This window comes from Haliotis cracherodii, unplaced genomic scaffold, assembly GCF_022045235.1.
Source record: "Haliotis cracherodii isolate W230 unplaced genomic scaffold, xgHalCrac1.p SCAF_1, whole genome shotgun sequence".
Lineage (NCBI taxonomy): Eukaryota > Metazoa > Mollusca > Gastropoda > Lepetellida > Haliotidae > Haliotis > Haliotis cracherodii.
The window spans coordinates 74,544,654-74,570,906 of NW_027266264.1; the positions used below are offsets into that span (position 1 = coordinate 74,544,654).

General features: G+C 37.1%; 1 protein-coding gene across 16 annotated transcripts in view; it reads left to right on the plus strand.

Annotated features, from left to right (window-relative positions):
* Positions 1-569: 569 nt before the first annotated feature.
* The window catches only part of LOC139472451 (protein scribble homolog), a 117,047-nt gene continuing 91,363 nt past the window's right edge, over positions 570-26,253 (plus strand). For all 16 annotated transcript variants that reach the window (XR_011653938.1, XR_011653950.1, XM_071254964.1 and 13 more), the window contains exons 1-2: positions 570-908; positions 994-1,111. Coding sequence is in view for 14 of the 16 variants with exons in the window: in XM_071254964.1 (XP_071111065.1) it covers positions 747-908; positions 994-1,111 (280 nt within the window). In the remaining 2 variants the exon portion in view is untranslated. The remainder of the gene's footprint in view (positions 909-993; positions 1,112-26,253) is intronic.

Consider the following 26,253-nt stretch of genomic DNA (forward strand, 5'->3'; position numbering starts at 1 on the left):
CATGCATTTGTCCTTTTTCGTTTTTAAGCCCTGGGCTTAAATTTGGATAAAATGTTACTCAATTAAAATAGGCAAAATCCGTGTTAAAGCCCAGGGTTTAAAAACATGCAGTCCCGGTATGCCTGTTGACCTATCGAGGTTTTCATTCATGGAAATAAAAATATTGTTTGAAATATAACTTAATGTTTGGAGCTAAAGAAAAAATAATAACCACCTTACTCACAACCCAAAAATATACCCTATCCACAAACGTCAGAAATAATGTCAAAGTGGCCCCATTCACGAAGTTAGATTTGTTAATTTTGCTGTAAGGCTTTTAATAAATAATACATAAATTCCTGTTCAATAAAAAATCTGTCTGCTCTGGTCATAATGCCTCACGTTACATGAACGCCCGCGCCTAATCCGATCATTAATGCAATTCTAATCAATTTAATCTTGTTAACATGACAAGAATGCAATTTCCGTATGAAAACACCTGCCCGCCTAAGTCTACGTTTGGTCACAGAGCCATCTAGCGGAAGAAATTCGCGTACCTGCTCGTAGTGCATTATGGTCTATATCGGCGATTCATGACGTCACATGGTGCAAACCCAGCATTCGAATTTCTGTATGACGAGTTGGTTTGGCAAAGACAGTGTGTTATATGTGCCCCGATCACCCCATATTCATTCGCTGGATTTTAAAGGATTTATAGCAACTATTACATGTCGATGTGGGTGTCAATAGGCTAAATTTGAGGCAAAATGCTCAAGTGTATACCCCTGTTTCGCGCTTGTAATCGCCAAGTCGAGTACGTGGATCGGCGACATTGGGGATTAACCACTGTCCCTGATGATGTTTTTAGATATGCCAGGAGCTTGGAGGAGTTATTACTAGATGCCAATCAAATAAAGGATCTTCCTCGAGTAAGTATGACCCAAACTACCACCTTGATTGATTCGAGATCGCATGTAAACGGGCCATGTCTGAACTGTGATCTGTGTGTTTCAGGGCTTCTTCCGTCTCGTGCAGTTGAGGAAATTGAGCCTTAGTGACAATGAGATCGGACGCTTGTCGCCCGATATTGGCAGTTTCGTCAATCTCATGGAGTTGGATATTAGCAAAAATGGTAAATATATGTGTATATTGTTTAGATTAGCCCTAAACCCCTCTTTACCTGAGGACGGTACTGACACTGCCTAAGATGGCGGCGGCCATCTTTGCAGCCGCATACAGTCGGTGCGTATTACTAAGCGGGGCGTGTTTGAGAGGTATGCGATCAAATGACAGAACGGAGGAGATCGAAGCGCCCACACGTGCTCCTACAACAACATTCCAATCATAAAAACCTCCAGTGGTACAACAGGATGCTGAGTAATCTGTCTGAGATAGATGAAACAACGTATCACTGGACTCCTATAAATGTAAACAAACCTAAACAAGACACGCAAACTAATGGCAAAAGTTGGACAGTTCAATCATTTTGCTTCTAGTAAATTAAATCTTATGTTCTCCTCATATATCCATAATAATATAGGACTTGAAGCAATGGAACTGTATCCAATGAGCTCTGTAACATTAAAAATTAAAGTTTTAATAGTTGGTATGTGTTATGAAGTTTTGTTTGAGATAATCTCTATTACATCATAACATCACATAGGCAGGTATGTTGGTCCATATGAACAATCATATGTGAAAGGAATTATTTTATTCAGCTTTTATGTTATGTCACCTTCATGTTATCAACATGATCAAGCTGTTCCTGAACCAGGAAGCAACAGGTAAATTCCCTGTGCACGACCTTGATGGATCACCTGGCCGGTCAGCTTCCTGGCATGTCCTTGGATAATATTACTTGTACTGATGATATGTAGTGAGATCACATGAAAGATTTGGCTTTAAATAGGAGTTGGAAAATCTACATATAACTGAATACTGGTGATCATGTGAACATGTTTAAACTGATAACTGATATTCAGCCATTCAAGAATACTACTAATGCCTCACCATTGTTCACAGACGTGCCTCAGATGTGTTATCAAATATTTAGGTCTGGACTGTTCATCATGGTGGTGTCAATCTTGAATGGGGTTGTTGTCATAAAACTCACCAACAGCACTTGTAATTCCCTTGAATGATGTAATTCAGTGTTAGAAACTAACAGTTTTCAGCCACTAGGCCTTATAATGATAACATGTAGCAAAACCCTTAAAAAGGGCAAATTTCTACAAGCCCTTATGATACCTTTACCATTGGGCAGTTTGGCAAGGACTATAGGACTAGTGCCAATTTCTAATTGACATGGCATCTTCTGCCTGATTTCACTGCCAAGGAACCATGGGACATGCAAAAGAACAACATTGAAGCATGCTGACAACTGTAAACTCCCAGCACCATTTGTGTAACAATTTTGAAATCAATTCTCTGAATGGGAAAACCTTTAATATGTTCAGCAATTACATACAATATTTTGTGTTTTGCAGTTGTATTATGTCTTTTGTCAAAGGAGACTTTTAAACTGACTAGTCGAATATATATTTTTGTCATTATGTTGTCAGTAGTGGTTGTAGACACTAGTGATGTCAGAATTGAAGGGAAATTAGACTTGGCGGTTTTGTCCTTGAGATCAAATTGTTGTAACAAATGAATTATAATGTTATTATTTTATATAAGTTCACAGCTGGATCTATGGATCATTACGTCTTAGCAGTGGTAATTTTGTTTGTTTTCCCAATTCATAGTAGGCAGATACATTTTTATCTTAAAAGTTCAGGAAAATAAGTTAACTTGACCTTGGTAAGGGGTGTAACTGTGGACTGAATACTAATGATATGCTATCACTCAAGGAGTGTTCATTAAGTAGGGCTGGGACGAGTCCAAATTTGCTACCCGGGTACCAACCCCCCTATTACCATGATTACCCAACCCTCCCTGGGTACCCGCTAAAGGTCTGAAGAGATAGGTGCGAAGTATCCGATTGGGAACATTTTGCCATACTCCTGTCAATATGTATTTAGATACACATATAAAATGATCTGGTCATGCACGCACTGAAGTTGACTGAAGTTTTATCGTTATGCAAACATCAGATGTCCAAAGGAATGGGTGCATAGTCGGAAAGGAATGTGAACATTTGTCGCTTAAAGTTTAACCATAGAGTTCTAGAAACTTTTTGCCATTAAACATGTAATCACGTGACTAACCATGGGTCCGGGTAGTCCTGTGGGTACCCGGGTCCTACTCAGTACCCACCCGACCCGAGTAACCGAGGTACCCGTCCCAGCCCTATCATTAAGCCTTCAGTGTGTAGAAAGTTGATGTGTGGGTACCCGGGTCCTACTCAGTACCCACCCGACCCGAGTAACCGAGGTACCCGTCCCAGCCCTATCATTAAGCCTTCAGTGTGTAGAAAGTTGATTTGTGGGTCAAGGGGACTGCTTTCATATACCTTTGGAGTATCTCCTAAAATAATTCTAGTAATGCTTGTATCATTAGAGCTCATAAAGAATATTTGGAATTTCAAGATTTGGGAGAGTCATATTTATGGCTGGTGATTCATCAATGGAAGGTTTCTGTTCTGTGTCATGTTCATCTGTTGACATAAGCTGTAGATATGGTAGATTGAGAACAAGGAGTGTGTGGTTATTTGAGTTGGCCTATGACGGATTGAAATGTACAAAACCAGTCAAATTGTCTATTACCAACTGTCCGGTCAGACTGACTATAAATAATAACTTAGCATTAATATAATTTAATATTCAAACTGTAGCCTGGTCATAACAAAGATAGTTAGTTAATCTTACTGGGGTTTTACTTAAGTTACCGAACATCAATCGCGCCTGGTATAAAATTCATGAGAGTAAAATACTGCATGTTGTTTGTAATTTATATCCTGTTATTTTTATTATGTTTAATTTACCCTTGCAAACTGCTTCCTGATTTCTACCTTCCCTCAGTCACTGAGCTAATCTACCATGTTGCCACCATAGATAACATTTTTAGTCCACTTGTCCATGTGATAACATGCAGCAAAAATTTAAACATGTTAAAATGGCTTATTTCTACGAGTCCTCTTATGATACCTAAACTATTGAGCCATTTTGGCAAGGACTATGGGTAAAGTGCCAATTTCTATTGCTGTTTGGTAATTGTATACACATGAAATATACACAATGTGTACTTTGGATTATGACTGACCTGGCCAGGGTCATTCAAGGTGAAGGTCATGTTGACAGATAGGTATTTATAAATATATGGTGTCAATGTTTACAGTTATTCCTGATTTAAGTTTGCTGTCTTTACCTTTAATGCACAAAAAATACTGTTATGGACAGATTTTTTTTGTTTTCCTTGGTTTATTGATTTCAAGTTTAAAAAATCATGGTAGGTAGGTTGAAAAAACTCAGATTAGAGTTTTCGAATGTCATTTCAAAATTAATAATTTTGCCCTTCAAAAGTAATCTCAACATGTTGGCATATGTACAATATTTAATAAGTTGGATATCATGTTTATTGTTGTATTTACAATTGTTATTTCTAGTAACTTGCAAGTTTGTATGCGGCAGAAAATAGTTCTTTGTGGTTTATTTTTTTCACTTTTATTTATGTGGGTGCTGGATCTGTTAACTATTATTAATAAAGAATATTACTGAATCTGCCAATATAGTCCACCATCATTGATTTTTCCTTTTTGGCTGCAAAACCAGTATACATGTAGATTTGTGAATTGGTATGTATCAAGGATGTTTTGAAATAGTGGTACTGTAAAGGAAAACGGCCTATTGGTGTTATATTATTCAATCTTTCTTGAATAATTTGTTTCAGCAATTTGTTCAGTATAGTGATAACACCAACACTTCATAACCACTTTGATAGATTATTTATTTTGTGCCAACCAGTGGTTGTCCTATTGAACAATTTAAACAAATAAATCAAATTCTGTTACTTGAAACTGAAAGGCTTTGCTGTAGAGTTCCATGTGTCTTCCTCCAGATGACGAGGAGACGGTTGTTACATGGATGCAGATACTATTTCCAGAATTACAGGCAATCACAACTGCAGCACTCTCTGTACTGCAGTGCTATGTTTAGCATTTTGTTGTGAGTAACCATGACAACTAGAACCAACAAGATTAGGTCTGTTGCATGCAAGGGACATACACAATGGTCATAAATTTGTGCATTTATTGCCATATTCTCCTTCAGTAAAACTGGAAGTGGAATGGTTATTGAGTAGGAAAACTGTAGCATGATGGGGACATGCAGAATCAATACATCATTGAGGACCTGGGGCGGAGGTATCTTCCCTGTAGTCTTCTTCAGGGTTAGGCACCACTGGTCATATACAACTAGTTAGCCCACAGCTCATTTCAGACTAGTGGTTATGTAAAATAAGTACATATTGGGAGAAAACCAGTCCTACATGATCTAGATTTTCACTCAGACTACTGGACTAGTGTCTATCCTTGAGTCTGCGAACACAGTTATAGTTTGTATTTTAATCCTTTCATTGATAGAGATGACCTACACGACTGTGAGAAACTTTTTCTTTTTCTTTCTTTTGAGAAATTGTGAACATGATCATCTTGCCTGCAGCACTTCTAACGTGTTCTGCCATTTACCACTCTATGAGGGTGATAAAATAACTTCTTAAAACTTTTCTCCTTGTGGTTATTATAATGGCCCCAAAAATTCAGAGGTATTTTCTGCGTGTCCTTTTGTGTATGAAGCAAGTAAAAGACAACCATCATAAGGGTGTAACTATACACTGAACGATTGTTGCTTCGAGATACACTGTGTCATTATATGAGTGTCGTAAGGTTGTCATTATAAGAGTGTCGTAAGGTTCTACATTTGTTAATTGTTTGATATCAGTGTATTCATGGAAGTGCGCATTCCAACAGCAAAATGCAGATCGGGAAGTCTTCATCCTTCCGTCTAATTCAAGGTTTTAGTTATCACCTCTGGTACTTGAACTCTTTGTTGTTCTACTTCACTAATAGTGAAGCCAACATTGTCATTAGATTAGGAATGAAACATAAACTCCATTTGAGTGTTTTAATTTGTTTTGTTTGCTTCGTATGTACAGCAAGTGAATACAAATTCAATCAAGAGTCCTCCCTCCGGATTTCTATCTGCACGGTTTCCACTGATTGTTGTACAACACTTACTATCGTTACATAGACCGGCATGTATTGATTGCTCAGAAGGCAGATATGGGAAACGTTGGTTGGGAGAGAGGTTTCATTGTCAACACATGGTCAAAGGGGGAAAGCGGACATTGCCCCTTGGTAAATATTGTCACATGACCCTGTGAGAATTGGTGTTACTGTCCGTCTTGAAGATGTTGTCATGTACATGTCACTGTGGGTGTATTTGACTGATCAATTGAGGCTCCTGGTTCACTGGACTTAAAACAACATGCCCACTCACTTTGAATTGTATTTTGTATGAACAATGTGTACGCTTCGAAAGGAAAAATGAGACGATAGCAAGGATGAGACCTAGCATCAGTCTGGTATCTCGGTCATGTGTGTTGAGCAGTGCAATGTATGTCTTGAGCATATGGCTTGGGAAAAGTTTGTACGTATTGATTTGTACGCATTCTATTTATGTCTGTATTATGGACCTAATTACTCACCTACATTGCTATTGACATCTTGACACAATTATTTGGCCCTTTTATTTGTAAAAGTATTCCTACTGCCTGAGAATTCCCACTGGCCTCAACTTACATGATAACGTTAACTTCATGGTTGTAATATCTGGAGACAGAGTAATCATGTTGAACCGCTGCAAATGAATCCTCAAGACAATCCTGGTGTTGATCATTTTCTGGTTAAGTTATTATTCTAATATGCTTGTGGCCATGTTAATTTTTTACCATTAAAAAAACAATTCAATTTCAACTCAATCAATATCAGTTTCATCATGTTCATTCAGAAATCTGCTAAACCTGTTGGCTATGTGAAAATGACAATATTGAATGTCTGCTACTGTGTGATATGCTATGACATAGAATATGATTTGTTACCAAATATGTTGCTGCCCCACCCTTGTGATAAGATAATAAATAAACCCAAAGGATTTCAGGGAGTATTCCTGCTGTGGATAGAAACTAGCTCTAGCTGCAAAGCGAAAGTGTCGGGATGCCTAATGATTTAGACATTCCACCAGGATAGGACCTATTTTTAGGTTGGAACAGATCCCACACCATGGTGTGGTGGGTATTCACTATCAAAAGTTATGGGGTGGGCTAGTGCTGAAAGAGAAGTTCTTCATTGTCAAAAAAGTCTATAGCCAATATTAATGTATGAGTCTAGAATATATGTATGTCCCTTAGCATTAGGTCTTATCTTTTTGGTGTTTGTGGGCCATGTGGTGTATGGAATACACATTTTTAAGGCTGAGTCCCTGCGGGATTTCTTAGCTCATGGGCATGAAAACAGTGTTTTTCAAATTTAACCCTTTGGCTTATATCAAGAAATAAATTGCAAGGGATCCTCCAAAACAGATATTTCAAAATGTGGAATGTGACAGATTTTTGACGCTGTGAGAGGCTATCATATTTATGTTATAAGACATATTGGTCTCCTCAGTTGTTTTTCACAATGTCTTCATTAGTGGCACATTAGTTTTTTCATAATGCTTTTGAATTTGAAAAGAGCTCAGTCACATGGAATGAAATAGTGACATCAGTTTAGTGGGCTAGGGCTGTAACAAAATACACTATGAGGCAAATATTATTCGTATCACAAATATTGGGTAACGAATGTTGATTAATAAATAAAATAACAAGTCAGCAGTTCATGTATTATTTGTTATATTCATTGAAACAATAACATAAATTATTTGACATGGTTTGTTAATTATTAATAAATTATACTGCACATGTACTAGTATCTGATCAAAAGCGACATACCAGTGACCACAATACTGTCAAATTAAATATTAAAAGAGTGTTGTTTTTGAAGAAATCTATGCATATAATATGTTCTTTTGGACATTTTTAGGTACATTGTATGTAAATGCACATGATTGCATATTCATAAATATTCGATTCTTGTGGCCGCGAATAACAAATTTAATTCATGAATAGATAGAGTTTGATTCACTGAATACGCGAGTGAATCGTAACAGCCCTAATATGGGCATATTTTCCGTTTTTGAACCCAAGGCTTTATTTTGAATGAAATGTTCTGTCCTAAAAGGTGATAAGACATATTATTATTAGGCTGAGGGTTTAAGTATGTGCATTCCCAGTACTTTGTGTATTAGCATGTTAAGTGAACCGAGTGCATATGAGATGTGGTTGTGTTTTGTGGTATGGATTCACAACCCAGACCCTGGTATTTTGTTTGTGCTTGTACACAAGGTTCACACTTGAAAATATACTTTATGCAAACCCAGTAAAACTAAACAGTATTTTGCCAACATATTTGTAAGGGTTTGAGAAACTGAGAAAACAATAACCCATCTTCTTATCGTATTTTGGGGCGGTCGGGTAGCCTAGTGGTTAAAGCGTTTGCTCGTCACTCCGAAGACCCGGGTTTGATTCCCGACATGGGTACAATGTGTGAAGCCCATTTCTGGTGCATGCCGGTGTCCCCCGCCGTGATATTGCTGGAATATTGCTAAAAGTGCTGTAAAACCATACTCACTCACTCACTCTGATTGTATTTTGAAAGTAAATATCGGAATCATAACATTTGTTAGGCCCTATAGCCTAGTATTGGTCAATTGACCTGTTAAGTAAAATGATAGGCTCAGGGACCCTTATTGCTAAGCAATGGAGGATCCCATGTGTTGTTGTTGGAGGTATCAGTGACCCAGGGTAATCTGAAGCCATCATGAAAGGAAACATCTGGGTGTCAGACTTACCAAAGTCTGTTCCTTTTGTAAAACGTGTTCATTCATAGGTGCGATTGAAGCATAGATGTTTTCTCAGACAAATCATGTGGCATTTGTTTTTCATGCCTTGATCCAATACTTCTAAATACCTGCTTGTTTTCTTGTCACTGTCAAAGGAGCTCATGTCAAAGGTCATACATTGTGTCCTCTCGATTGTCAGGTGACATCCTTGTGTTTGAAACTGTGTTGATGCACAGTTTTTGAAGTAAAGGCAGGCATGGGAGTCTTTGAGATATTCTCTTGTGGTAATTGAATCTTTTAACATTTAACAGGTTATGACGAGGATCCTTGACGATGATGTTCATGCTTAATTTCGAAAACTGGACATATTTTCTCTCAGTGCACTGAAGGTTTTTATGAATCCCTGGAAGTGTTTTCTGTAACTTTAGACGATCTTTTACATAACTGAATGTAAATAGATCAAGAATATACATAAAGGAAGAAACTCTGATTCTCTATGTACTAGGGGTGACTATTGGTCTGGAAATCTCTATTGCGATAACAATTGATATTGAAAGAAATTATAGTATTTAACTGTTGATATTGCAAGCAAGTATTACATGCATATCAATAGTTTTCAGTGGATCATTTTAGATGAATTTTAGAGTTGAATTAAAACTTGGAACAGAAGTTTCTTTTGAATGTGATAACCATAAGACTTCCACACACCACTTCACTGTCACCATCCGCCATTTTACTTTAAGAAAGACAGGTTGCTAAGCATCAAGGGCAGTTAACTCTAATCCTCACTTGGCTGTGTTCGTGAGCGTGTTATGGTAAATACTATCGAAACTATCAATATTCCTATTCGATACTATTGATCGGAAACTGATTTAACAATTGAATTATTGACTTTTAAGTGCTTACCAATAGCAATATATCAATATTTCAATTTATTGTGACATGCCTACTATGTATATATTGTAATTTAGCTTCTGTTGAACTTGAAGATGAGTATCATATTATGTTTACATGCTTAAGTATTAGCTTACGATATTTACCTTATTATATCTTTACCAGCATTCATTCAATAATACATTGATAATTGTACATCTCCTTATATCTGTTGCTCTGTTTATAAAACATGACCATTTATACTACTACTGCAACTACTACTACTACTACTACTACTACTACTACTACTACTACTACTACTACTACTACTACTTATAAACAATCAACTTGCAGATGTTGTTTGGGTTGTTTTTAAAAAATGTCAGACACAATTACTCGAAGAAAGATATGAGGCCTAGTCATAATTGTAATGTTAAACTTAAGGACTTATGCTGTCTCAACATTAAAAATCTAAGAATAAAATCATCGATGACCACACAACTGACAGTGACAGCATTCACAAGAAGCCCTAATTGACCGTGTATACCGTGTATATCCATGTATACCTAATTTAAACATCTGTATTTGTACCTCCCTCCCTCCGTGCTCAAAATGGTAACCAGTGCCAGACTATATGCTCATTGTTCTGCAGGAGTTCACCGGCATGGTGCAATTAGCATCAATTTGTAAGATCTTTACAATCAATCATTAACATTACACTGAACCATGTGCAATGGTTTAGTCTAACCTTGCATATGGTATATACTGCAAAAGGTTGCTGTTGTGTCATCAGTTAGTCAGCCATTACTGACAATTATAGCATAACCTTCAAAGCATGTGTGGTGATAATTAAATAAGTTTCAGTATCAGCTGCGTCTACTTATTCATGTTCAGTCATATTGACCTCTCTAGCCACTGCAGTTAAAGTCATTGCCATAGTGTTTGCCATTTTGGTTGACTTTATTGATTCTTGTAAATAAGTCGTGGAGGTATTTTTGACCAGTATTTGTATTAGAAGATTGCACTGTTTCCAGAGTAGCAGAAATCTGACCGTTTCCCATAGCACCTGATGCCTGTCATACAAAACCTGTAGACTTTTCTTTCTTTCAACTGGCATCAATTTGAAATTGATTTCTTTCTGACTTAACAGAGTTGATGGGTATTGGCTTGACTTTCGTATTGCAATTTCTTACAGTAAAGATTTATGTATATTTTTATTGCGAGTACTGCAGTTTATTGCATGCATTCTTACAGCTGTAATTTGTCATGAACCTCAATTTCCTGAACATTTTTCATTTTTGACAACAATGTTGTCATCAGCCATTTTGTTGGATGCATAGTCATGATTTAAAAGACACATTATATACAGGAAATGGTTTAAAAGGCTTTGCTTTTTCGATCACAGAAAACCATCTCTACTTTCTGCATTTCTATTGGACTTGTCACTTATGTAAACCTTGCCAACAAGATGAAAATATGCATGATTTTGGAAAAAAACGCAATATTCCAGTATTTTGCCAATGTATTTGTATTGTGATACCAATCATTAGTATTTCATATCGTGGTATACTGGTATTCCCATGCATCTCTACCTAATAGCATGAACAGTTTGAATGTTTTTCGTGTTCATAATGACATTGAGTAATCCCACGTCAGTGTCAATGTCATTTCGATAATCATGATAATGAAATTACTTTTTGTATCTCTGCAAGCGATTTCCTTTCTGTATTTCTTACAACAATTATATGGAAGGAAGGAACAAATAAGACCTAAAAGGATTTAGCTTCACTCTTTACTCTTCAGACACATGGCTACAACAAGCATGAATTAATGACGAATTCATTGCATACAGAGTTGGTTTTTTGATATCATCTGACATACATTGTATCTGTTTGAGCTGTTTCAGTATCAAACAATGAACAAGCACCTGTTTGAATTGTCACATTAAAAAAATAATTAAGTTTGAATTCCTGAAGTCAATTGTTGTCTTCATGTACATTTTCAGTCTTTCATTGCTTCTTTGCTTATAATATACTTACAGATTGGTCACAATGAATATGTTAGACAAAAGTAGACATGACAGTTTTAGAAATTGGCACTAGTATATAGTCCTTGCCAAACTGCCCAAAAGTTAAGGTATCATAGCATAGGTGTCACCAGCAAATCTGCAAAACATTTTTATTTCTACTTTTAAGTTTAAGGCATGTATTTAGAAAGCAGTACAAGAATGGCAATGCTTTTCATACAAACAGTCAAAATCAAATCAAAATGGTTTTGTTCCTTTCTGCATTCCTTGGATTGTTTCTAGCAAGGGCTTACTTATCATGCTTATAGCTCTAACAAACCCTTTAGTACCAGATATTCATCTCATTTCTTTTAATAAGATCTTTTGTTGGGTGCAGGTTAAGTACATTGTGAACACTCAGCCATTAAGTGTGATGAGGATTCTTTATATTTACCCAAGGGCTGCTGATAATAGTATATGTTGGAAGGCACAGTTAACATTCAGTGCTCAGTCATATAGATGATATAAGAGCACTATGAACTATAGCTAGAATCTCCCTTTTTGACGAATAGCATTCAGGGGCTACAAATAATTAAGTAGCAATTATTTGGCAGCAATTTATTTTAGGTACATTTTCCTTTTTGTAGTAACAAAACTAAAACTTTAAGAAAGAAGTTCTTGAAAAATACCAAAGGATCTATTTCATTGTTTGGCACATTTTTGCTGCTACCCTCAATTTGATCCTCTCTGTTCCTGTTTTCAACCTTGCATTGAGGTAGCTTATGTGATTTATTATGATGACCTCTTCAGTAGATGTCCAAATGGTGATGTGATCGAGTGACACTTGACTGTCAGGCACTGGTGACCTGTACACTTTTCACACACAGCATTTGTTATTCTCACTGTACAAGAATGACAAGCTTGACACGTTATCCTTTAAGCCGATCTTATCCTTTGACAATGAGGAGCTGTTCAAGCCTGTCTTTATAACAAATGAAGATGGAGAGTTAAAAGTCAACTCAAGCTCATTTACACTCGTCCGTAGGCCCCAGGCTAGTAGAAATTACCTGGGGCTAATAAAATCATAATTCTACCATCCCGTAGGGCATGCGAGTTGTTACACATGTAAGTTATATTTCCCCTTGTCAAATCGCCACGCTAGATGTTTTGGCACAACCTTTCAAGTCATGAAATTTGAAAGTCTTTTCATATAAGGACTTGTAACTTCTTGCAGGGCTAGCAGAAAAAGACCTGTGGACTCTTTGTGGTTTTGGAGCTAATTTCCATCTCTGAAGACTCCCTTAATGTATACCGGTACTAGCCCTGTTTGGTAATTCAGTCAGACAACAACGTTTGACAATCTATATGCAGTGTTTTCCCAATGCAGAAATCCTGCGTATTTGATGCAGTCTGTCAGTCCATGATTCCCAGGATCCAACCCTTGGTGTTGCTTCTGATGACATTTCATTTGGTGAAGGAATATAAATTTTGCATGGGTACAAATTTTATTAGTGTCTGATTAATCGTCTGTCAGCATTTCCTGTTGTTCCTGTCTGATATGTCCTCTACAGCCTGAATCATTCACAGTTGCTCTGATCCTGTCGATATGTTTGTTTGACTGGTGATCTGTTAGCATGGGAGTCATCATGACCCACAGATTTAAAGGTTAGGAAATCCATGGATTTATGGACTATGTAGACTTTGTACTTATTCCATAAGGCTGTTTGTGGTTCACCCCACACTTTGTGGATATTTGACCCATTCGCGATCAGAAAACTCACAAGGACTGTTTTTTTACGAAACAAAATGAGTCATTTCGACAGACTGTTTTGCAAGCCTTCTTTTAATTGGTTTAAAGATTCTGCCGACCCTGAAAAAAATTAAAAGTGGGGGAAAAAATATAATCTGAAAAGCACTTTCGCAAACTTGAATGTTCAACACAAAAAACTTGTGCCCACCATAGGTTACCTGCTAGACAATATTGAGGTTATGACATGTTCAACTATTAGATTAATGATTAGATTAACTAAAACTGCACCCATGGCAATCGATTCAGAAGCTTTGTTGCTTGTTTATAACCTCCTTGGCTATTAAGCAATTACATGTATAAGAATTTCTTTGCTAATCTAAATTTATTATTCTCTCGACTTTAAAGAGCAGGGGGATTTAGTGAGAGTAACCAAGGAATTCCGTCTGTCCTTCTACTACATAGATTATATTCAAACTTGGTGAACACTTTCTCTACCAATAGGAGAGGTGCAGTGAAGGGTTTGATAAGTGGATTTTCTCAGAAAATATTGCTTTTTTGTCTTGTTTTGAATGATTTTTTACTGCAATATTTGTGCGACCTATAAGTTTAGAACTACTTCATGGATTCTTTTCTATTTGGGGTACAGTGTGTTTTCCAATAGTAGAGGTGCAGTGCAAGGCTTGATTTCGATGAGTGGATTTTCTGAGAAAATATTGCTTTTTCTCATGTTCAAAGTCAGGGGTATTAGCGAGACCTGCTCACTTTTTGCTTTGTTATTATTATTTTTCAATTTTCCCTTCAACCAACCAGGATTTTTTGCGTAAACGTCAACTTTTAATTTTAAAAAATGGCCAATAACCAAGGAGGTTTTACAAGCTTTGTGTTATCTTCTAACAGTGGGTAACAACATTATGGTGATTGGTCATAAACTGAGTCAAGCCCTACTGGAGGTGAGATAATCAAGTAGTTGTTGATGGTAATGCCCTATCGCTAATTACCTCAGGGGTGGTCATGCAGTGTCCATGGATCAGGGATCCACACATCTTCTCAGTGAGGCATATTCCTTTTGAATTGACCAAAGGGAGTGTGTTGAAGTACTATGAATTAGGGCTGTTACGATTCACTCGCGTATTCGAACCAAACCGTATCCATTCATGAATTAAATTCGTTACTCGTCACTAGAATCGAATATTTACAAATATGCAGTCATGTGCATCTATATACCCTGTACCTAAAAATATCCATAAGAACATATTATATGCAGAAATTTCTTTAAAGACAACACAATTTGACAGTATTGCGGTCATTATCGTATTTGATCAAATACTCATACCCGGATAAATGCAGTATATAAATGTATAATATATTAATAATTATCCACCCATGGCAAATAATTTATGTTGTTATTTTTCACTGAATATAATAAATAATACATCAACTGCTGATTCGTTATTGTATTCGTTAATAAATATTCGTATTCGTTACCCTATATTCGTGATATGAATCGTATTCGCCTCATAGTGTATTCGTTGCAGTCCTACTACGTATGTAACTAAGTCAATGGACCATTGTCTTGAGTGGACTTAGTTTTTCTGTTTATATTTGTACAGGATATGTATCAGCTCTGTTTGTTGGTTTATTCTCGTATATCTGACTCCAAATATTGCTCTGTGAAGAGTATTATAGATATTTCATTGTAATGCTATATCAATTATCATGAACATATACTACTCAAAAGAAGTTAAAGAACACCTGTCTTTTCATATGACAATAGTTAATCTGAGGAAGAGAATTCATGGGTGTCTTCTTTATTGTGAGGAACACCTCAACTTGTGTTCCTCAAAAAGAAATTGACATCCATAAATTCTCTTCCTTATGTGTATCACTTCTTAATGCCTTTCAAAGATTTAATAGTTAATCTGTCAGGGCTGGTGGGTATTGCAACCGCCTTCCAACTTGTGAGTAGTTTACATAGTTCAAGCAGCTTGAAACTGCAGGTTTTTTGTGATATAAGTTGCTCTGGTTAAAGCACAAGTTGATCGGGATGGTATGATAATACACTGGTTCATTGTAGTACATATACTCAGCATCATTATTGATGGGTCATGTAGGTATGTAGGTTGTCAGGCATGAACATATGCCGACAATGACAAAAGGTCTGAGTATGTTGACAATGTGATTTACTGTTCAAGAACATGTTTATGCCTAATTCACACTGATCATGCTGATTGGATGCTTTTATGAAACTGGATTATTTTTTTTATTGAAAACAATGACAAGTGCAAAAATTGAAGGTGATCGAAAAAACTTCCCAAAACACAAAGAAATGAGCAATTTTGCCCGCACATGTGCAAAGCATGACAAGTAACAGTCAATGTGGGTATAACGTGGTTTATTTCAGATGGAACTGGACTGCGCTCTTGGGTGTTTAAAAATTGATGTGATCCTCAACAATGACACATAGTAGATATGCATTTCAATATAATCTTGATGGACAGGTTCATTACAATATTTTTATAATCTTCTTGTTTTATGAATATATTAAAGCAAAGACTGTTGAAGTCAATCACGTTTATAAGAGGCAATACAGACCAAACCAAAATGTTATGTAACCTTTTACAAATAGTAAAAAGCATGTTATGATCAAACATTTTCTATGAATGTGCAAAATCAGAGGAACATTCTTGTGCAGTCATCATCCTGGATTTAGCTGGCCCCTAATAGTTAGTCCTTGGGACTCCTACTCATGCTGTTGGTTTGTCCCAGTGTGTCAGCTGTACTAACATCACGTAAAGTAGCTTGTATATGTGAAGAAGTCTTGCACTAACTCTTAATGGGGTTTACATTGTTTGAAACAAGTCTTAGTAATTGGGAGAAGGTAAATTATATGTTTTCTACCATGGCTACAACAGTGTTCCAAATTGGCACTATTCCTATGATCCTTGCCAAACTATCCAATAGTTAAGGTATCATAAGGACTAGTAGATATTTGCCATTATATTGAGGGTTTTACTATAGGTTTTCATTATAAGGACTAGTTGACTAAAACAGTTTCTATCACTAAGTATCAATTTAATTGGTTTTAATGACTCAAACAGCCATTTACTTTTTGCATCCTTGCAACTTGTATTGCCGATTCAACCAGATTGTCCACATCCATTCAAAATTTGTGTGCGAAAAAGGATGCAATATTTTGCGTCCGTTAAGACCCTGAATCATCATATTTACAATGCATCTTACAATACAGCAACAGCATATTTCACTAATTGTTAACCCTTGACGATCCGGGTTAGAATAGGTCCTCAGCAACCCATGCTTGCCATAAAATGTGACTATGCCTGTCGTATGAGGCGAATAACATGATCGGGTGGTCAAGCTGGTTGACTTGGTTGATGCATGTCATTGTATCCCATTTGCGTAGGTTAATGCTCATAATATCAATCACCGGATTGGTTGGTCCAGACTTGCTTATTTGAAGACTGCCATCATATAGTTGGAATATTGATGAGTGCAAACAAACAAACTAGTCTTTATACAAAAACCAATGTCTTTTGCTGTATGAACTTGGTTGATTATTACCCACTGTTGCACAAGCAAAGTTAGTCTGACCTAAGTCCCTCAGTGCATACCTTCATAGTGTGTGTACTTCTTATAATTATATGTTCTGGATCAGTGCATATAAAAGGGATTATGCTGAAACTGCACTAGGCATATTTATGGATCGGAGAGGTCATTCTGTGGCTTACATTGGAATGCTCAGGTACTAGCTGTGTGTGAAATACCTGACTTGCATTTCTTCTACAGTGCTCTGTACTTGTTGTACAGCAGGCGATGTGTGCCAAGGAAGGACTGTTGTTGAGAACTAAATAGCTACAACATATTTGAACACTGTTCCAACTTTTTTGGGGGTAATAAATTAAATAATTTGTAATGTTAATTCTATCATTGTGTTGAAGATTATGGATGATATATAAAGGTGCTTGTCATAACCATGATGTCAGTGGGTGCATGGGTAGTCCAGTCATCTAAGGTGCCGAAGTTGTGTCCCTTGGGCATGCCAGTAAGCTTCGGATGTGGGTTTGAATCCTGGATTGCCTGTTATGTTCCACCATACCTGTGCTCATGGGTTTTTCCAAAATGGTAAATATCTTAAGAGGTGAAATGTGTTTTAACACCACTTTCAAGATTATTGCATTTGGATGGTGATGTGCATGTGTGTGTCTTTGTCCTTCTTTTATCCCCTTTATCGGCAAGTGCAAGGCAGGGAAAAAACAAGCACCATGTTTTCACGTCTTTTTTAGCACCGTGCCAGGGATGAAGACAAGGACGCACTTATCCCAAGACCACTTACGCGGTCTAACCCTGTATGAATGACCTGAGGAATGGTTAACATTAGTGAGATTTGTGGTTTTCCTGTTGCATTGACAGAACCAACATACTGGACAGTTACTTTTTAAGACTGGTTTGAAACAAACTGACAAGTCATTAATGTGAATACTTCTGACAGGAGGCAGCCTTCTTGCCCACCTCTATTTTGGCTTTATTAGATATTTGATATTAGTCATAATATACGGACTAGTACAAGCTGATCTTACTTGACCATAAGAAATTGTACTAACAGACTTTGGATGAGTGAATAAAGTTGCAGACTAGCAGTCTTGAGAAAGCTGTTTTTATATAAGTTCATGGTTTCGTTACCCCAGAAACTGGATGGTCTCGAACACTATTAGCTGTTTCCAACAAAATTTACTTTATTGCCTGTACATTCAAAAATATTAATGATATGGACTTTTACTTTATGGATTGGTATGTACTAACTGTGTACTGGAGGTTTATGACATCTGTATTTTAACCCAAGAAACTGGATGGACCAAAGTAGCATTAAGTGTTCCCAACAAACCATATAATACTGTCAGATCTTGAACACAAGCCATTCAGTCATCATAATTATATATACGTGACATTAAACATGATGGATATGTTTGTCCTGGTCAATAACAACCTGGGATTGAGTTCTGTTGAGCAGATGACTGTGAAGGGAGATGGATGGTTTTATGTATTGGTATGTAGGATGTTGTAACGTCATGGATGAGTGGTCTTCACGTTCACTTGCTGGCGTTGATCAGAGATGAATTACCTGCACAGCTTCCCATCATTGACTGTTGACAGTGTATTTGTAGTCTAATGTGGATGTAGTCCGTCAGAGCCGGTGATTAATGCTGGCCTAGCCTGCGACATTTTGCCGATAGATTGTGAAGCTACATCTTACATGGTATTATGAGCAGCATCGTTGGTGATATTAGATTCTGTTCTGGTTTAGTGGGATGAAGTAATGTATTACTGTTCTGTGAAAGAAGTTTATCTTGTTTGTTTGTTCTTGAATCCCACACTGAGCAATATTCCAGCTGTATAACGGTGGTCTGTAAAAAATCAAGACTGGACCGACAATCCAATGATTGATATCATGAGCATCTATCTATACATTTTGGATACGATGACATTCATCAACCAGAATCTTCACAGGTCGAATGAAGATTATCATAGGTACTGGACTAGCAGTGTACACAAATAAACAAATGCTGTTTACACAAAGTCATCTCAGTGATACGACTGAAGAAAGTCTGTATTAAGGTATTGGTGTGGTGATGAAATCCTTTGTTAATCAGGCAAGAGGAAGAAACTTGCCCTTTTCAGACACTTTACCTTATATGCTATGTTTGTGGACAATTATGGCTTTTTCTAGAGTGAAAGATTTGGAGTGTTTTACAGTCGCTTCTGTTGCCAGATCTGCCTGTGTGTTGGCCACAATGTAACCATGTCCAAACTTCATAAACATACCTGAAAATAATAACTAAAGTAACCACTGTCTTTTTCTTTACAATTAGCCTGATCAAAGAATTATGGGTAGAATTCTCCTGCAGAACAGCTCGATGACCTCCTTTTAGAGCAATTTCCACTGGTACGGTCTTCTACACAAGTATCAGGGATTAGTTACCATGGTAACCTGATCCAGACACAGTTACTTTGCTGGAGATAAATGCCTTCAGGACATTTCCATGATTTCATCAACTATTGATAAGACATTCTTCTATACATGCTATATCTGTATCACATTTTAATAACATCTTAAGGAAATTTTGATGACAATCAGACATTGTTCTAGAAAATGAATTGATCTGAAACCCTGCAGATATATTACATAGTAAATGTTGGTAAAAGTGCCATATCTTGACTCTGACACTTGATCTGAAATCTAAATATTTTCAATCTCATCAAGAGTAGACACCATTGGTCAGATCCAGCACCAGAAACTAACAGTTTAGCCAACTGGCCCTTTTAGATATAACATATAGCAAAACCTTTGAAAAGTACAAATTTCTTCTCGTCCTAATGATACCATAAATATTGGGCAGTTTCACAAGGACTATAAGACTAGTGCCAATTTCTAACGATGCAGATCAAACCAGTCCACAGCTCACTTCAGACTGGTAGTGATGTAAAATAGATAGATATTGAGAGAAATTAACTAACCCCTGAACATTGTCACTTTTCTCTTACAAACAGACTGATGGACGTGTCTCTCCCTGCATATAAGAAACTTGTGGAAAGTTTGTAAGTAGTGTCAGTTTCAGGAAGAAACTGTTCTTGATTCAAGTAGACTGGCTGTGGAGCAGACAGTGATCATTACTATCATGAAAAACTTTTATTTCTGACAGATTATTATTCCATGTTTACGTTTGGACAATTTACCAATACCATATCAATTACACAGGTAAGGACAACTTACCATGCTTACGGGATTGGATGGTGAGGCTCGCTGACTTGGTTGATGCATGTCATCGTATCCCAATTGGGTGGATCGATACTCACGATATCAATCACTGGATTGTCTGGTCCAGACTCGATTATTTACAGATTGCTGTTATAGATCTAGAATATTGCCGAGTGCGGCATTAAACAACAACCAACCAAACAAACACAGCTAGGCAATGATCAGTACAGACTTGGGCCACATTCAAGTTGATATCGCTACAGTGTGGAACGGGTACTTTTGGCAGAGAATAAGAAAAGCACTAAATTTCCAAGACGTTGCTTGTTTGTCACAGTGACTTAATAAAACCAGTGACATGTCTGTTTCTGTTGAGCTCCACATGCTCAGCTCAGATGGTACTTTCATCCTAGTGTTGGGTGCAAATAAGAATATGTCTCTAAGGAAATGAAATATCACTTTTTACATTTATGTGCTAATACGTGTTGCACAGTTGAATTTTGTCTAATTCTTTGAAGATTTCCTTGTTTCCTGTGCTGCTTCGTTTTTTTACCCATTCCTTGAACTCGCTGGTTAAACAAAGTATTACGCAGGATTTATACGTGACAAACGGCACCATGTTGTTTTGGGAAAGTAAAGAAAGTTGTGTTTGACAAAAAGTAATAAAAGTAAGGATATGTGGACAAGAGTGAGCACTGTAAAGGACTCAGTTATGTTTTTTGCACCTAGTTACAATATTGCTCTTGACATGAAATATTGATCAAGGATGGGGACAAACAGATGAGACATAGGGCACTACCATCCCCAGTGTATTGTGGAGGCTAGAAGATGGTGATGGCTTGTTAGCTGCGAGGTATTGGCTAACATTGCTAGTAACAATACCAGTATTGGGCCTGAAATGGAATATTGGTGATCCTCAGATCTAAGGAAAATGTTTTCAGAAACCATTTTAGTTTTATTAACAATTTTTATTTGTACGTCTTTGATATCCTGATGTATTAAATCTTACCATGTTTATGATTGGTTTGTGGAGATCTTTCGATCTTTTGTCATTACAGCTGGATTATGTTGACTTAGTAATTTCAATGAAAATTTTAATGTGTTTTCTTAAAAGAATTAATGGGTGTCTGAAATTAATGTTGAAGTGTTTTTTTAGGAATGACCCGTCAAAGGATAGTTTGTTTCTGATTTTGAATTTATTTAAATTTTTGAAGTTTATAGTTTTAGTAGGAGGAAATGAGGACTGTTGTCAATTTGTTTATGTCATGACGGATGTAATTGAACCAAGTAATTAAAAAAAAACACCCAATGGTTCAAGATCGGTAGTTGGTTTTCCACCCGTGAAAGTTCTTGATGAGTGAGTGTACAATCATACCCAAAACTTCTGACATAAATGCTTCAACTCTGCCTTATGTTCTAGGGGGAATATAAGTTGGAGGCGGTTTCTACTGTTGCTAAATATGGCGTTTAAACACCATTCACTAACTTACTCACTCAAAGTGGCTAAATTTGTGCAAGTTGTCTTGTTAGCATGGAAAGGAGACTTGATTTGACGTGTATATGGACTGCAGTATTGATTATTGTGGAAGGCAGTGCACAGGGTGAAGATGAATTTAATGTGACACAGCCCCAAGCTGACACAAATACATTATCAGCGTTTACCTTGTAGAGCAGTGACACGGAACACGGTTTATTGATTGTCAACACTTGTAGTGAGTGTTGAACCCAGCATTACTGTAATTATTATTATCTTATTGAGTGTTGATTATATTGATTGTGGATGCATGCTGTGGTTCTGCTGCTGGATGATTGTTTTTGTGGTTAAGGATTAACGTTTACACAACGTCCCAACACAAATGTTGGTATTAACAGGAAATCAGGTTCACAACCTCTAGCCTGAACCTTTAATTGGACAGATGGATCAGAATAATGAGATGTTGTATTGATTTGAATGCAGAGAACTTGTTAAAAACATTGCCGCAACCGGTGTAAGATGGTAACATTTGCCGGCGTATTGAATCAGAATTAAGATTGATTTAGGCCTCAACAGGATTGGCTTTGCTTCTGATAAGACTTTTGACAAATTGCAGGTAAATCAAACTATAAATTTGAAAGTTTGAACTTGATTGCCTGATAACAGACAAATACAACTGACAACTTGCATTCTTTGAGGTTAAAATGTCTATGTGCTTATAGACTCTCTATATATATGAAATTGTAAATGAGATTGTATTTGAGTTACCAGTACACTTGTTGATTTAGTGATTTTATGTAAGAAATAGGGTTGCATTAGGTGGACATTTTGATTGGTTTTAATCCAAACATAATTAATATCACGTGTGTTTCCTGAAGTTATTTATCCTCTTTATTTTTTATTTTTTGTTGAAAATGAAAGAAACTTTCTCTTGTTTATTTCCTTGCATATGAATTTGTTTTGTTATGGTTCCTATCTTTATTTGCAATTTTTTTGTCAAACAAGAATGTATCTGGATTATTGTCGTCGGTGACTTGTCTAAGTGACTTTTTTTAGCATATTTACATTCATGCAGGCTGGGTATTTGAATGAACTTCTGAAAGGTGGAGTACTGTTGTCTACTTTATGAGCTCCATCCAAATGATGTCAAATACACAGATTCTTGTGTCTGCTGCCTGGGTCAAGTTATTGTGCTGTCACCTGGATGGGTTAAGTAGGTCAGACCAGGTCACCACTGTCAGGAATGTGTGACCTTAATTCCAGGCTTCCCATGGACGATTTGTAGCAGCCTTAGACTAACATCTAGTCTGTGAAATGAACATATCTTACAGTTGTTAAATTAACTTAATAAAAATATAATAAAAAGGAGCCCAGAGACTCTCTTCATTTTCTGATACTGCAGTAACCTAGACTTGCCAAACATTGACTTGCCTGGGGTGTATTGGATATACTTGTACCAGGGTCTGTCTGTATGACAGATTATAGCAGCCTGTCTGAAAATGTTTCCTAATACAATTGTTGATCACTGATTTTGTAGAGAATAAAGTTCAATATCATGTATTGCTGTTGCAATTCTTTTTGGCTAGATGAAATGCTAGAATATCTCTTACCAGTATCAGTTTCAAATGTTTCTACTGGTCTGTGTTAAAGTATTATTTGTTACCTTGTAGTAGATAATATTTTGGACTTGTGAAAACTAAAAGTAATGTCTTAACCTGTCCTATTTCACCATCAATATTGATAAACATGGAGGAGACATCATTCAGTTCAATATTACAAATGTTTTGAAACATCCTGCTTCATCGTGTAGGAGTGGCAATAACTTGGGATTGCAATGGACCTTCAAATCTGGTCAGATGATGTGGAGAGCATCATGTTTTAAAATCTTTCCCAGACATATTACCCAGGGAGATGAGATATGAAAGTGTAAGTAACTTGGTGCTTAAAAAAGTACCTCACATTAAACATGTTGAAGTAAATACTGATAAGTTGTTTATCAGTTTCGAGCACTATCCTTATGATTTGGTGAAAGGAGTTCTCCCTGATGTCGCTGACCTGTAGATAAATTGCTGCTCCCTACACTGACCTAGTCTGAGCTCGTCATAAAGTTCACATTGCTTGAATGCCAGTGGAACTTTTTAGTAATGAAACCAACAGCTTAAACATAACTCTGTATGTGTCATTATAAGAGACTGAAGTTAATTGCTGTGTTAATTATGCAGGCTATGCACTATGATAACACTTGGGTGATAAACACCAGACTGTTTGACTGGTAGAAGGACAGGAATCTTGTAAAATGTTCATTCAAGGCAGACATGACAAGAATATCTTAGCCTCATGCTTGCATTTTTCTTCTAAAGGTGACATGTTAAGCATGGTTGTATACGGTTTAAAAAATCTCTCTCACTCACTCACTCACTCACTCACTCACTTACTCACCAACGTTTTATAAAGAAAATGAGCATGGGACCCATATTTCTCAGCAGTGAAAATCGACCATTTGTTTTTTGTACTTTTCAAGGGTCAACGAACTGAGCCCGTGGCAGCCTGAAGAGCTGTATGTGTTTATGTATATCACAGATTGGTAAACCGTTCCTATCTTCATTTAGATATCCCCTTGGGCATGCCAGAAACTTTGTGCATATGCTTGTGCTCGTAGGTTTCACCGAAGTGGTAAATGTCTGAGCTGCACCACTCCAGGCTTTAGTCCCACATAAGCTGCCATGCTGTGATGTAACTGGAATACTGTTCTCTAAACCCAACTCACTCACTTTCTTATACAGAGTTGTGTCCCTTTGGCACACCAGAAACCTATGATTGTGGGTTCAAATCCCGGTTCCCCTGATTATGTTTCTAGGTTTGTCAGCACCATACCCGTGCTCATGGGTTTCACCGAAGTGGTAAACATCTGAGACCTGCATCACTTCGGGCTTTCCTCCCGCATTAAGCTGCCACACCGTGATATAACTGTAATACTGTTAAAAGCAGCTTTAAACCCAACTCACTCACTCACTTTCTTATATCCACTGGAAGCAACAGGTTATTAATAGTCTGTCTTCTTTGGAGAGTTGCTGCTATTACCATGATTACTGTGTTTACCTATTTCTGTGTTTTCACCATGGAACTTGTCTGTCAATTTAGTCCTTCAAGAAAATAATCTGAAACAAAACTACATTACCATGATTACAATTTCCAATTGATTCAAAGTGATAAACATGGAGCCAGTTGTATCTGTAATGTAAATTACTTGAATATTAAGTCCGTTGATGCTGTGTGCAGGCTATTATTTTGGATGTAGCAAGGACTGGATGTAGAAACGGAATAACTAAACAAGGAAGTTTTGAAGCTTTAAATGAAGAAAATCAGCCTAGTCTTCTGATTGAGTTGGTAAAGGTGTCTGTGGAAGATTGAACAAGCTACGAGGACAAGTTGCCTTCTTCATTCCACTTGTCACTGGAAGGGCATGGTTGCCCAGTTGTCTGAGACACTGGGAAGTGATGTTGATTGTTATGTCCCTTGGTCATGCCAGGATCCTATGAGCTTTGATTCAAAGCTCCGCCCCACCCTGCCCCGCTAGGCACCATATTGAGACTTTGGCAGAAGTGGCAAACATCCAGGACTTACTCTCATTACCATAATAAGTTGTCATGCCTTCATGTAACTGAAATACTGTTCAAACTAACAATAAACCTCAGCTAAACTCAATCACCTCACTAGTTTTTTGAAGTATGGAACTGCCCACAAGCTTTGGTTTTACTTCATTTACTAAGGCCTTTTAAAAATAATGTTGTGGTTCCTATTTCTTTTCTTTTCTGCAACTATGTTAGAGAACTACTGTAAAATCAACAGTCTTTGGTAGAAATTTTGCCACGTGTGCTATATATCTTGCCTCAAACAGCGACTTTTACAGACAAAGAAAACTTGAAGAAATTAAATTATGAACACACAATGCCATTTAGAAAGCGGTCAAATGACACAAATGTTATATTTTGGATAACACTTTTGTTAGTAAAGTACAGATTCTCGTGCCTTTTTGATTCAGTCCCTTCCAGGATTCGAACTCACACTGCCAGAGTGAGGCTCCTAATCGCCTGCACACAAAGTCAGCGATCTAACCCACCCAGCCACCGAGGCTTTCACCATGTTCACTAAAATGGATGTCTGACAACTTGTAGTGTAGATCACAGGAGCCGTGCCTATTTACCCTTGTCAGAGGAGTACACAAAGTATGTGATCTAGACTAACAGTTGACATCCATTTTAGTGGAAGCCTCAGCCCCTGAGTGGGTTAAATCGCTGACTTTGTGTGCTGGCCATTAGGTGCCTCACTTGGGCAGTGTGGGTTCGAATTCCCAACAGGACTGAACCCCAAAAAGTAAGAGAATCTGTACTTTATGAAGAAAGTGTTATCCCAAGTGTAACATTTGTTACACATAATTTATGGTCGGTCAGGTAACTGGAACCACAATATTTTCTATAACACCTTATCTATCCATCATTCTGATATAGCTGGAAGAAGATCATTGGCATT